This window comes from Arachis hypogaea, chromosome 1, assembly GCF_003086295.3.
Source record: "Arachis hypogaea cultivar Tifrunner chromosome 1, arahy.Tifrunner.gnm2.J5K5, whole genome shotgun sequence".
Classification (NCBI taxonomy): Eukaryota; Viridiplantae; Streptophyta; class Magnoliopsida; order Fabales; family Fabaceae; genus Arachis; species Arachis hypogaea.
This window is the reverse complement of record NC_092036.1, coordinates 61,595,787-61,609,199: the sequence shown is the minus strand read 5'-3', so window position 1 is coordinate 61,609,199 and position 13,413 is coordinate 61,595,787. Positions and strand designations below refer to the sequence as shown.

Genomic DNA, 13,413 nt, shown 5'->3' with positions numbered 1-13,413 from the left:
AACTATGCTATTTCAATGGATAAATGTGGGTAAAAGGTTATAAAATTCCCTAAATCAAGCACAAGATAAACCCTATAAATGGGGTTTATCAACCTCCCCACACTTAAACCAAGCATGTCCTCATGCTTAAACCAAGAATGAAGTAAGGGATGGCATTTATTCAATGGAAACTAACTAAATACAATCTACCTATATGCAACTATCTACATGAATGCAATTGCTTGGTCAAAATAAATCAATCTCCAAGAAGCATATATGCACAAGGGCTAAGGACTAGCAAGTCTAATCCACAATTGAATTGGGTTATTAAATATTTTTACAAACTTGCATGAGAAGAGATGATCATAGGTGGAAACATGTAATTGAGCATCAAACCCTCACCGGATGTGTATGCGCTCTATTCACTCAAGTATTTAGGGTTGATTCTCTCAATTCTCCCCTAATCATGCTTTCCAAGATTTGTTCTTCTTCTAACAATCAACATATATTTCATGCATGCATACATCTATCATGAGGTCTTTTCTTTAGGTTGTAATGGGGTTAAGGTCAAGGTAGGATGCATATATGGTTATGTGAGCTTGAAATTTGAATCTTTAATAAGCTTAAACTTCCCACCTAACCTATGACATCCTATACAATTAAGTTCTAACCTAACTACCCATTTTTCACTTTTTTACATACTCATGTATTTCCTTTTCATTTCACAACACTTATGCATTGACCCTTATTGGACTTTACTTTGGGGCATTTTGTCCCTTTTTATTCCTTCCTTCTTTTTTTCTTTGTTTCTTTCTTTTTTTCTATTTTTTTTCTTTTCTTTTCTGTATTATTTTTTTCTTTTTCTTTTATTTTTCTTTTCTCATTTTTTTCTTTCAAATTATATACAAGAACATCAATGCATAAGGTCTATACATTTTATCAATACATGAGCATGTACCCAATTCACAATAATTTCAATAAAAATACAAAACTACCCTTTTATTCCCCCAATGTCCCAAGATTCCCACACTTGAATGTTAGACACACTAGCCTAAGCTAATCAAAGATCCAAATAAGGGACAATTATTGTTTTTCACTTTAAGGCTTGTAATGTGCTAAAATAAGAATAAGTGGGTTAAGCGTAGGCTCAAATTGGCTAACAAAGGAATATAAAAGGTTGGCTATTTGGATAAGTGAGCTAATGAAATGATGGCCTCAATCATATAAATGCATGAATACACAAAATAATGGACATAAAGAATCAAACAAATCAAAGATTACATTCATAGAAAGAGAATAATGCACACAAGAAGGAAAAATAAGTGGTTATAAGATGTAACCACACCATTAGGCTCAAATCTCACTTGCTCGTGTTCTTAGCTCAAAAATTCATGTTCCACAATATATATATGTGATTCAAGCAAGTTTAATGAAAATTTTTCACTCAAATCAATTGAGGTGCCCTATAGATAGAAATCTTGAAAATTTTCATTATTTTGACTAAGATTATTGTGTATATGTATGCAAAAATAGGAAAAATGCAAATAGGAAAAATCCAAAAAACCTAAAATGAAATGCAAAAGTGTTGAAATTAGAAATTTGTCACCCAAGATCGCCGATCGGTCGGACGACCTCCCCACACTTAAAAGTTTGCACCGTCCTCGGTGCACTCAAAGATGAGCAAGGGGTACGGCGACTCTCTGGATTGCTGCATGTTCTTAGTCTTGCTTCCGTTTTTGCTTGTGGTGCATCGTATCATGAAGAACAAAGATATAACACCATAAGATGATGAAACAAAAGCAAGGAAACATAATTGTTGGATTGAGGTAATGATCACTAGAATGAGGTGAGTGGATTAGTGACATTAATAACAAATAAGTGTGTGAATTCTAAATTGCGCGGTTTAGAACACACATTAGCATAAAAGGGCGATGTCACAAAAAAAGCATGCACTTCATTTATCCTAGTGTGCTTAAGATGCTTTAAGTAAACTTGTAAGGTAAAACAAGCATTAAAAAAGCATGAAAGCATTCAAGTCAAACACATATGGATGCATATGATCATGAAATACAATGCATTAAGGTAAATCCACAACATCATCCATCAAGAGGTTGCCTAATCACAGAATAAAGCTCAAATAACATGGTGGCCAAATCATGTAATTCAAGAAGAGTCACAAGCTCGAAGGCAATTCTCATCACTTGGTATTCTCAAAAGGTAAGCATGAAGAACTCAAAACCAAGTAGCAAAATATAACCTCAATCATAGAATCCAACAAAGATTATCTAAAAATATTCATGCTAAAATAGCATTTAGGCAATAAGGGGCAGCAATGTATAGTAAACAAAGTCAATAATCCAACACTTATAATGAAAAGAGAGAAAATAAAATGAAAACTAACTAATTAACCAACTAAAATAAATGGTTATCCATGGTGTTTGGAAGTGTTGGATGAGGGGTAGGAGGAGGGAAGAAGAAAGGAGAAGGAAAGAAATAGAAAGAGGAGAAGAAACGAAATGTGGTGAAGGAAGGAAATCCGCATGTACGCGCGCATGCCGCGCGCGCGTCGATGGCATATTTTGAGAGTGGCGCGTACGCGTCATGTGCGCATGCGCGCGAGTGGGGTTGTGCCAAAGGCACAACGTTGGCATGGCGTAGGCATAACTCTCTGGAAAATGTATGGAATGTGGAACCTCTCAATCCACGCGTACGCACGCATGGCACGCGCGCGTGGATGGTCGAAAATGCTTGATGCACGCGTACGCGTAAAGTGCGCGTACGCATGGATGGTGCTCTGTTTTTTTTTTTCAAAATTTTTCTCTATGTTTTTGCACCAATCCAAGAATTCTAAACCTCCAAGCAACTACCAAAACACCCTAAAACCTTATTTAACATGATAAAATACTAATTAAACTCAACCAACTAATCTAAACATGAAATTAAACTAGTTCTACCAATATGTACAAAAGAGAAAATGAAAGGATTTTACCATGGTGGGGTGTCTCCCACCTAGCACTTTTGTTTATTGTCCTTAAGTTGGACTTATGGGGAGCTCCTCATCAAGGTGGCTTGTGCTTGTACACATCTTGGAACTCCCACCAATGCTTGGTTCTCCATGGTGCCCCAAGATTTCTTATGGATTGAGCCAAGTGTTGATGGAGTTCTTCACAAGCTTGGGGCTCCCAAAGTTAATCCTTTTCTTGTAATCCGGGATCCCACACTTTGTTTTCACACCCGTCTTGAGGTTGATCATCATTATTAGTCCATCCGGGTAGTGAACAAGATGAATTCTCTATATAGTGGCTAACAATCCTCCTAGACCCATCTATTTGAGCACTATTCCCACTTTTGTATTCAACTCTTGAAGTATCAACCAAAATGAGCCTTGATTTGCAACGCCAACCACGAAACATCTTTTGCTTATGCTTCATCCCACAAAGCATCCTAAGTTGACCATCCGTTTCAAGCAAGCCATACTCAAGTGGGACAATAAAGCTAATAGAAATGAATTTTACTCACTCAAGTGAAGGAGTAGATGGCAACCTAGGCAAAGATGCTTCCAAAGGTCTTGACAAAGCATAACCAACCCTCTTTCTTCTATTTCTAGTGACTTTCACCTCTTCACAAGATCTCTTAATCTCAATCCTTTGTTCAACAATTTTATCTAAACATTTTCCTTTACTCAAATCATAATAGGGAGGGTGAGAAAAATTTACCTCCTCAACGCTTTCAAATCCAACAGGAGAAGGTTTTTCATGCTCGAAGGATTCTTCACCATTAAGACTTGATGCTTGATCTTCATCACCAAGGGAACTCAATTCTTGCTCTATTCCATCCAAGTCTTCATATGGAATATGCCTTGGAAGGTGTGCACTTTCCTCCCTAGCATCAATTTCAATCATCTTGGAGGGGTTTTTTTCAACTCTATGTTCCCATGGAGGCTCCGCATCTCCTAAGTCTTCTACCACTTCTTCCTTGTCTTCAACAATTAAAGCTTCCTCCAATTGTTCCAATACAAAGCAACTTCCTTCATTTCCCACCGGAGTTTCCAATCCCTCCTTCATGCTATGTTCTTCATTTGATTATCCACATGTAGCCATGGGAGTTTCTTGAGTGTTCAAGCATTGGGAGGCTAATTGATTTGTTACCGTATCCAAGGCGGCCATGAAATTTTGCACATCCATTTTCATCTCTTCTTTCCCTTGAACAAGAACACCAAGGGTTTCATCCATTAGAGATTGGGGTGGGTGGAAGGGTTCATCATTTTGGGGAAAGGGTTCATAATAGGAAGGTAGTTCTTCTTGGTAGAATTGTGGTGGTTCCATGTTTTTCATTCTTTTCACTTGTTGCACAACACACTCCATGGTTGCTTGAAATTGATCCAATGCTTCCTTGAGATGATCCCTTGACTCTTGTTCCTCTTGGATAATATGATTAGGATCATATGGCTCTTGGATCAATGGATATGAGTATTCTTCCATGGGAGGTTGTGGTGGAAAGTAATATTCATCTTGTGGTTGAAATTTTTCATTTATTGGAGGTGGTTCATCTTGGTAATAACATGGAGGGGGCGGCTCTTGAAAATGTTGATGTTGGAGTGGTGGTAGCTCTATGTGTGGTTCATATGGCTCATATGGTTGTTGGTAAGATGGATATGGATTAGGGTCATATGAAGGTGCTAGGTGGTAGAGGGCTTGTGAGTATGGTTCATGTTGAGGATATGACTCATAGGCATATGGTGGTGGTTCTTGAAAGTCACAAGGAGATTCACCATAGCCATTGGATTGATATGCATCATAGAATGGCTCTTCTTCATAGTGCATTGGTAGAGGTTGTTGCCAAGAGGATTGATCATATGCATATGGCTCCTCCCACCTTTGGTTATCCCATCCTTGATACACATTTTCATTATAGTTCTCATCACCTACAACATAGTTGTAACTACACTCATAGCCAAAGTGAGAATTCATGATAGCAAGAGAGGGCAAAAATAAAACAATAGTAACAAATAAAGGGAACAAACTAAAAACTAACAAAGAATCAAAAAGCAAACATATTCAAACTATTCACATATATACAATAACCAATAACACAACACTATTGCAATTCCCCAGCAACGGTGCCATTTTGATGATTGGATTTTTGACGGTTTAGAATTTCACTGATGAAATCTCGTTGTAAAGTATAGCTTCTAAACCAACAATAATCATTTCATACAAAAGATTGTTTGTCATTAAAACAAACCCATAAATTTATAAACCGAAGTATTGAACATCGGGTCGTTCTCCCTAGGAATTACAATAAAGTGTCTTGTTATTGGTTATGAGTTATTTTGGGGTTTTTGAGATTTTATACAAGAAATATAAATGGCAAAGAAAATAAACTAACAACTAACAAAGCTCTTGGCAAGATATGAGAACTAGAAATCCTATCCTAGTTATCCTCCTCAATTGTGACCACAATTTATTCATTGCTACCACTTAGTTAACCTCTAACTAAGGAGGAAAATCAAGTGGATGAATCAATTTGATTTCTCAAGTCCTAATCAACTCCTAAAGGAAAGACTAGCTTTAGAGGCATTCAAATCAATTAGCAACTTCTAATTATCAACCAACAAAAGAATTAGATAACTCAAGAGTCACTAATTACTCTACCTAGGCCAAGAGGAACAAAACCTACACTAAAATCCAACCAAGTATTTCATCAAACACTTGGAAGGTACAAAAGAAAAGCATAGTAAATTGATAACAAGAATAGAATCTAACAACAATTATTGAAAGGAATTAACAACAACAATCAAAAGAAACACAATTATTATGAATTACCTTGATTGAATTGAAAGAGAGTAGAAGAAACAAACGTAGATCTACAACAAAACACAAGAACAACATAAAAGAGATTACAACAAAAGAATGGAAGAAGAATGAATGTAACAACAAGGAATTGAGAAGATAGAAGTAGAAGAAGATGAATTAAAATCTAGATCTAAGAACTAAGCCTAATCCTAATCCTAGAGAGAAGTGAGAGCTTCTCTCTCTAGAAACTAACTCTAACTACTAAACTAAGCTAAACTAAACTAATGGTAACTAACTTTTCATCCCTCTTCAATCCTTGGCTTAAATAGCATCAGAAATGAGTTGGATTGGGCCCACAAGGCTTCTAAAATCGCTGTCCACGAGTTGCATTAAGTGGATCATGTGCCACCATCGGCGCGTCTGCGTATCGTGCGCGTGCGCGCCCCTATGTGCGATGCAACTATAGCAAATCTTATATCGTTTCGAAGCCCCGGATGTTAGCTTTCCAACCCAACTGAAACCGCATCATTTGGACCTCTGTGGCTCAATTTATGGCCGATTAAGTGCGGAAAGGTCGGCTTGACAGCTTTTGCGAATCCTTCATTTCTTCATGAATTCTCCATTTTTTACATGCTTTTCCTTTATTCCGTTTATCCAATCTTTGCCTCCTAAATCTAAAATCACTTAACAAACATATCAAGGCATCTAATGGAATCAAAGGAGAATTAGATTTAGCTATTTTAAGTCCTAAAAAGCATGTTTTCACTCTTAAGCACAATTAAAGAAGAAGTTATAAAACCATGCTATTTTAATGGATAAATGTGGGTAAAAGGTTATAAAATCCCCTAAATCAAGTACAAGATAAACCCTACAAATGGGGTTTATCAGTAATAACCCACAGTAGAGTGGGATCGTATCCACAGAGATTGGTAGATTTGAACAATTTTAATTAATTGGTGAATTAGTCAAGCTTAGACAGAATAAGTTGTAAGTGCAGGATCATAAATGGCAGAAACATAAATGGCAAAAGAATAAAGGAAAGCAATAAAGTGCAGAAATAGAAATAGCAAGAATGTAAAAGGGAATGGGAATTTGTTGAATGTAAATGAAAGCTATAAAAGAATGGGAGAGATAAGAATGAGGAAATTCATTGAGATCAGGAGATATTGTCTCTTTGGATTAAATCCAGCTTATATCCTCTTCAATCATGCAACTCATTGACCTCTTGGCAATCATGATTGATTGAGCTCCAATCTCTTAGTGACTCAATCTCTCATATCTTGATCAATAGCCAATTCCTTGGTCTAATTGCTCATGAAGAGAGATATGCTTGGTCCCTGATTATACCACACATCCTTGTAGGTCCAGGTAGAGGGAGGATTATATTTCACCATATCCAAACACCAAAACCCAGATTCTACTCAAGTGTGAGAAGAGATTTCTAGCATGGTTTCATGTTTCCTTTTCCAAGGTTCCCATGAAACCCATTTTGCATTCAATCTCGTTTCCAAAATAATTGAACACTAAGCATGAAAATTGAAATTCCTTCCAGCAAATCAAAGAGAAGATGGAGAGAAGAAGAAATTCACTATCATTAATCCATCAAGTACAATAGAGCTCCCTCTCTCAATGAGAGAGAATTTAGCTACTCATAGCTCAGAAAAAAAAAGTACAAAAGATGGAAGAGATGAAGTGTAAAAAGTGAATTCAAAACTAAAACTCTACAATCCCCTTGAGATAGTGATCTGCATCTCCATGTGTGTTTCCAATACTTCCAATGGTATTTATACTACTCCTAGATCTAGAAATAAAGGAAATTACAAAAGTGAAAAGAAAATTACAATTTGGAGGAAAAAAACTCAACAAACGTGATCTTCCAGCTGTGTGTGACTGGCATTCCTCTGGCGTGTCACGCTCTCTTCGTTTCAAGCTTGGCATGCCACGCCTCACCCTCCAAGTGGCACGCCTTCTTCTATCACATCCCTGGCGTGCCACGCCTTCGAGCCAAAGTGGCACGCCCAGGGCATTTTAATTGACCCAAGTACCCTGGCGTGCCACGCCTTCGAGCCAATGTGGCACGCCCAGGCCATTTTAATTGTCCTTAAGTAGCTTGGCGCGCCACACCTTCAACACCAAGTGGCACGCCCAAGCCATTTTCCACATCTTCATGCTTCTGGAAACTTGTACCAGTGTGGCACGCCCAAGGTCTGGCGTGCCACGCCCCTCTAAATGCTTCATCCTCTTGCTGGCGTGCCACGCCTCATCATCCAAATGGCACGCCCAGTTCATTTGGCCCTTTATCTCCTCTTCTGGAAAACACTACCAGCGTGCCACGCCATGAGACTGGCGTGCCACACCCTTCACTTGCCTTGGTTCCAAAGGTTGGCGTGCCACGCCTGGATGTTCAAGTGGCACCCCAAAGTGGGACAATTGAGCTGGCGTGCCCCGCCTTCGATACCAAGTGGCACGCCCAGTTTTGTTTGGCCTCCTTCAGTGCTGGCGTGCCACGCCTGATCATTCAAGTGGCACGCCTTAGTGGGACCTCTTAAGCTGGCGTGCCACGCCTTCGACACCAAGTGGCCCGCCCAACTTTTTTCTTTGCCTTCTTGTTCACTGGCGTGCCACGCCTGGTTGCTCACGTGGCACGCCCAGACCTCATTAGCCTTCAACCCCTTCTCTAGATTCTTGTACCAGTGTGCCACTCCATGTTGCTGAAGTGGCATGCCCATTCAATTGTGGGTCTCTTAGGCTTGGCATGCCACGCCTTGATCCTCAAATGGCACGCCCAAGTGAATTCTGGAACTGGCGTGCCACGCCTTCGATACAAAGTGGCACGCCCTAGTGATGACTCTTCTAGGTAATTAGTTGGCGTGCCATGCCCAGCTTCTGGCATGCCACGCCCCTTCGATGGTCTTCATTGTTGCTCTCTGGAATATTGTACCAGCGTGCCACGCCCAGCTTCTGGCGTGCCAAGCCAATACATTTTTGTGGCGTTTGTTCCAAGTGACACGACTACTTCACACGCCCACTTGTTTAGTTGTTTTCTTCCTATTTTTGATGTTTTTTTCGCCTAAAATTCAACACAAACTCATTTCAAAACAATGTACTATGATATTCATCAATTAAGGCATGAATTGCAATTATCAAATGAGATTATGCCTCTTTTATGGTCTTTTTATGCAAGGAAAAAGGTAGATGATGTAAGTCATCAGCCCCATTTCCTCTGTTTTCCCCCATTATGATTATTGTTATTCATCTGCTGCCCGAGTGCCTCAGCGGTGGCCTGCATAGCAGCAGCCATATTCTGTAGTGCAGCCATGAAGTTCACCAGATCGTTTGGATTAAATTCCAGCTCATGAGTACCGGTACGTCCTCTCGCATGACCCTGACCGCATCCACGAGACGCCATCTGGTTCCTATACACACCAAACAAGCGATATCAAATTGATCAGTCTCAATATCAAAAGTCTAGTGCTCAAAGTCTCAAATGTATGCTCATGAACGTTTATGTCAGTTATATCAGTCAGATATCCTAATAGAACATGAACACAAACATAGAGAATGCACAAAAGCATAGTCAGTCCATCCCTCAGAATCTACAGGAACAAACGGCTCTGATACTATAATGTAACACCCTACCACACCGAGTCTTATGCTTAAGTCATAAGACAGAAGTGGTAAGATATTACGACCTCTAAAATAAAATTTAGTACGTATAGTATTGCAAGAATGTTCTTAACTAGGAGTCTTTGAAAAAGTGGGTAAATCAAAACCAATAAACCGAAAATGCAACACTCCGCTTGATAACATAAACGAACAGCTAGAAATCAACCTAAAGCGAAGAGATATACAGAAGGGTGCCAAAATACATATATCAAGACTCAAGATTCAATTTAAAGAATAAAATGTGATCTCTCACTATTTATTTTATAAGCAGGATAAAAAAAATACAAGATCACACTTTACCTCAAAATTTAAAATTGAGACAATTCAAATTCATAAAAAAAAATACTTGTCGCTCACTTCGAGTACGAGAAGATTCAAATTCCATACCTACGCACAACACCATACAATCCCATTTTGGGATATAACTCCAAAGACATCCATATTAAAATTTTTTGGCCAAATTTGGCACGTTTTACAGTAAAATACAATTTTTTTTTTAACAACACCGTTGTGTATGTTGGTTTCCTAGCTTGTTCATCATCCCATGAACTTTCCCTAAACATACTATATCACTATTCCTTGTTTGATTTGTTCATATAATGCGACTTAGTATTCCAAATTTGATAGCCATTACCCAGTAACTCAGAAGATAATGACTAAGACCACCTTAAATTTGTGTCAATCTTCGACATCTAGCGTTCCTCAAACTTAAGATGAATTTCGTTCATAAGTGGTTGATGCTTCCTGACCTGCAAATAAGAATTCACATTATCGTTGATTAACCCTCACAAGCCAAATGAATCCCAAATTCCATAACAATTTGTAAAAGGGGGTGTTTATACCTTAACACCAGCCAATGACAGTAGCTTGTGAGAAGCAGTATATGCAATATCAGAACTTTCTAACTTCTCCACAAAATAAACCACTTCAGAAACTCCTGACTGCAACAACAAATTGTAATTTATCATTTTTTTAATATGATAATATGTATATACTGAACTCATTTCTTATCACAATTTCTACACTAAGATATGATTTAATCTAGTTTAGAAACAATAAGGCAAAGCACTATATCTGCATACTGATCAAAGCCTAAAATGGAGAAAAAAAATTGAGTGCACAATGTTTCATCAAATCAATAATCCACAATTTCACCAACCTGGATTATGATCTTTGCACATTCATTGCAGGGAAACATGGTCACATAAAGCCGCTGCATGCATTAAAATAAAGAAAAGACAAATCGCTTAGCAGATCATACGAAAAGGCATTTGTTTTATCTGATATGCACAACGTGTGTGAATGGCGTAGTCCAAGTGGAATTTATAAATATATAAATAAATAAAGATATCGACCTCCAGAAGCTGCAATATTTTCAATTCACAAGATAAGGTAAGTAGAGAATGCAGTTGAACTTACTTGTCCAGCAGCAGAGGCGTGATTTGTGTTAAGAATAGCATTTACTTCCGCATGACAAACATATCTAAAATAGGAACAAAGCATCATCAATAGGATCTTAAATATAATAACTGTAGCAACAAAATGATTAAACTGCAGACAAGAGTTAAGGCATTAGTTTTCAACTAAAGGCAAATTACACTGATCTCCCTACAATTAGATAATAGTACACACAACACCACTTGATTTGTATGGTCGGTCTCATGTTTACAAAAGAGGTCAATATTACAATATATAAAATTCAAGGATACCCAATGTCATACACTTCTAAAGTTCAAATCTCACTAAAACTTAGTACAAACTTTTTTCAGTTGGAGAAGTGTAGTGTGTAATATTGCCCGACCTTAGGAAATATTACTGTAGGCTACCCTTTAACCAATAAATGATTATTATTAATGGTCTTGAGAGAGAGAATATCTGAAAGCAAAAAAACTTACGGGTATTTTGTCTCTAAAGGATTCCCACTCCTGGATTTCTAAAACATAACAGATTTCCAAATTAGATAAAAATGGTTTAAAATTCAGAGAAACTGAAGTTTAACAAAAATGCTATTTGCATACCAAAATCAATCACTATGTATTTGTATACAAATATATGCATAGTTTAACTCATTTTTAATGTGTATTTTGTATTCCCGTGTGTATTCTACCTGGGTGGCAAATTTTCAGCTACCAAAACTAGCCACTATGTTTAATGAAATTTTGTATTCCAATGTGTATTTTATCGGGTAGCTAATTTTGGTGTACACCTAACATGGTTAAAATTTAAAGACACCAAATTGCCCAAGTCATTCCCTTAAATACTAACCTTTGCCCATGGTAGCTTGTCATCGGAACAACCTCTTGGGAATCCATTATAGCCAATGCCTAACACAATAAAGTTAAGGAAAAAAAATGTAATAAAGTAGTAATTATGCTTAAAACAATTTACTAATAATAATTAAAGTTCGTTCCATATAATTTATGCAATTCGTAGTCCCTGAATATTAAAGTAATATGGAATGTGCACAAGGTGTTTGATGGTTTGAGCAAATGAAGTTAAAAAGCTTACCAAGAATTATGTCATCCTGACTCACCAAGCATGCCCCTACCTACAAATAACAACACCAACACAAGCCTTGAATTCTTCAGAATCAACTCCCAATCTAAACAAAATTATGAGAGATGAAACATCATATTTGACCTGCCTGTTAGGGTCCTTGGATCTTTCAGCAGACAAAAACGCAATCGCCATGAAATAATCATCCCACGACAAGTATCTTCGATTCAATTTTTTAAAAAAGGGATTAGCATAATTGTAGTGAACAGCAACAATAAAGTCAAATTTGATAGACTGACTAACTGTTTGCGCTTGGAAGGATCGTAAGGGTCACCACGTGAATGGCGGTGATTGGAAATGGTTCCGTTTTGGGTTTGGGGATGGTTTCGGGAGCGGTAGAAGAAGCGGAGAGCAAGTGCAGAGGTAACGGCGCCAAAGAGGGTTGCGGTGGCGAAAAGAGTAGCGTCGCGAGCGTTCATGGCAGTTTCCAACGGTAGAACGGCCACCATCACCTTTTTTTTCTTTTCTTCTCGGTTTTTTTTTTTCGGCGGGGGTTGGGGATTTTGGGGAAGTGAGTGAATCTGAGAAGTGAGAACGGAGTGAAGACTGAAGAGGGAAACTCAGCGGCCAATCGGCAATTTAGGTTCAGTGCGCGGGAACTTTGCGAGGGAACTTAACTTTTATTTATTCCCTTTTTTCTTTTTTTTTTTTAATCCTATCTGTTTGATATTTTCATGCATATGGATCGGATTGGTTGGGCCGGGCTAAAATATTACTCGACGGAACAGGTGGAATAGGGCCCATTTATCTGATGTTCTTAATACACCATATTCTTTTGAAAATTTTTCAAATGTACCCATATATTAGTATTTCAATAAATTTTAATCATTAATCTTAATTTTACAATGAAGATTAATGATTAAAAATTACTTAAACACTAATGTATTAGCATACTTAAAAGCATTTTTATTCTTTTATCTTTGAAGGGAACACAAAATTAAAATATTTAATTCAAAAAAAATTATTATCTACAACTCTCAATTATTAAATTCGTATGAATATAACTATATATAAGTTAAAAAAACTTTTAAGTATATTAGTACACCAATATTTCAATAAATATCAACCGTTAATCTTAATTACATATATTATATATCTTTTATAATTAAGATCAATATTTAAAAATTACTAAAACACTAGTGCACTAATACACTTTAAAATTTTAAGCAAAAAGAACCATGATGGGTTTAATTTTTTCAATCAGTGTGTAATTCATTCAACAGAACTCAACATATCACATTTCTCAACTGAATCATAAACATTCAATGTTGTAGCATTCAGCTTTAGTTTTTATTTGAAAAGAAAAATAAAACAAAATAACAAAATCATATTGATGTACATTTCTGTTCCTCTTTTACAAAAGTTTAAAATATTGGTATATCGTAGCCTACTTTCCATTATGACATTTCCTTTAGGA

At 37.2% G+C, this 13,413-nt stretch overlaps 1 protein-coding gene across 1 annotated transcript; it reads right to left on the bottom strand.

Moving 5' to 3' along the window:
- Nucleotides 1-8,850: 8,850 nt before the first annotated feature.
- Nucleotides 8,851-12,579, bottom strand: LOC112805317 (uncharacterized). Its single transcript, XM_025847713.3, has 10 exons — nucleotides 12,240-12,579; nucleotides 12,081-12,156; nucleotides 11,949-11,988; nucleotides 11,706-11,764; nucleotides 11,336-11,373; nucleotides 10,860-10,923; nucleotides 10,600-10,653; nucleotides 10,283-10,381; nucleotides 10,107-10,189; nucleotides 8,851-9,190 (listed from the first exon to the last, which is right to left on the bottom strand). The coding sequence occupies exons 1-9, from the start codon at nucleotides 12,443-12,445 to the stop codon at nucleotides 10,133-10,135; spliced, it is 693 nt and encodes a 230-aa protein (XP_025703498.1). The 5' UTR covers nucleotides 12,446-12,579; the 3' UTR covers nucleotides 8,851-9,190; nucleotides 10,107-10,132.
- Between the last annotated feature and the right edge of the window lie 834 nt (nucleotides 12,580-13,413).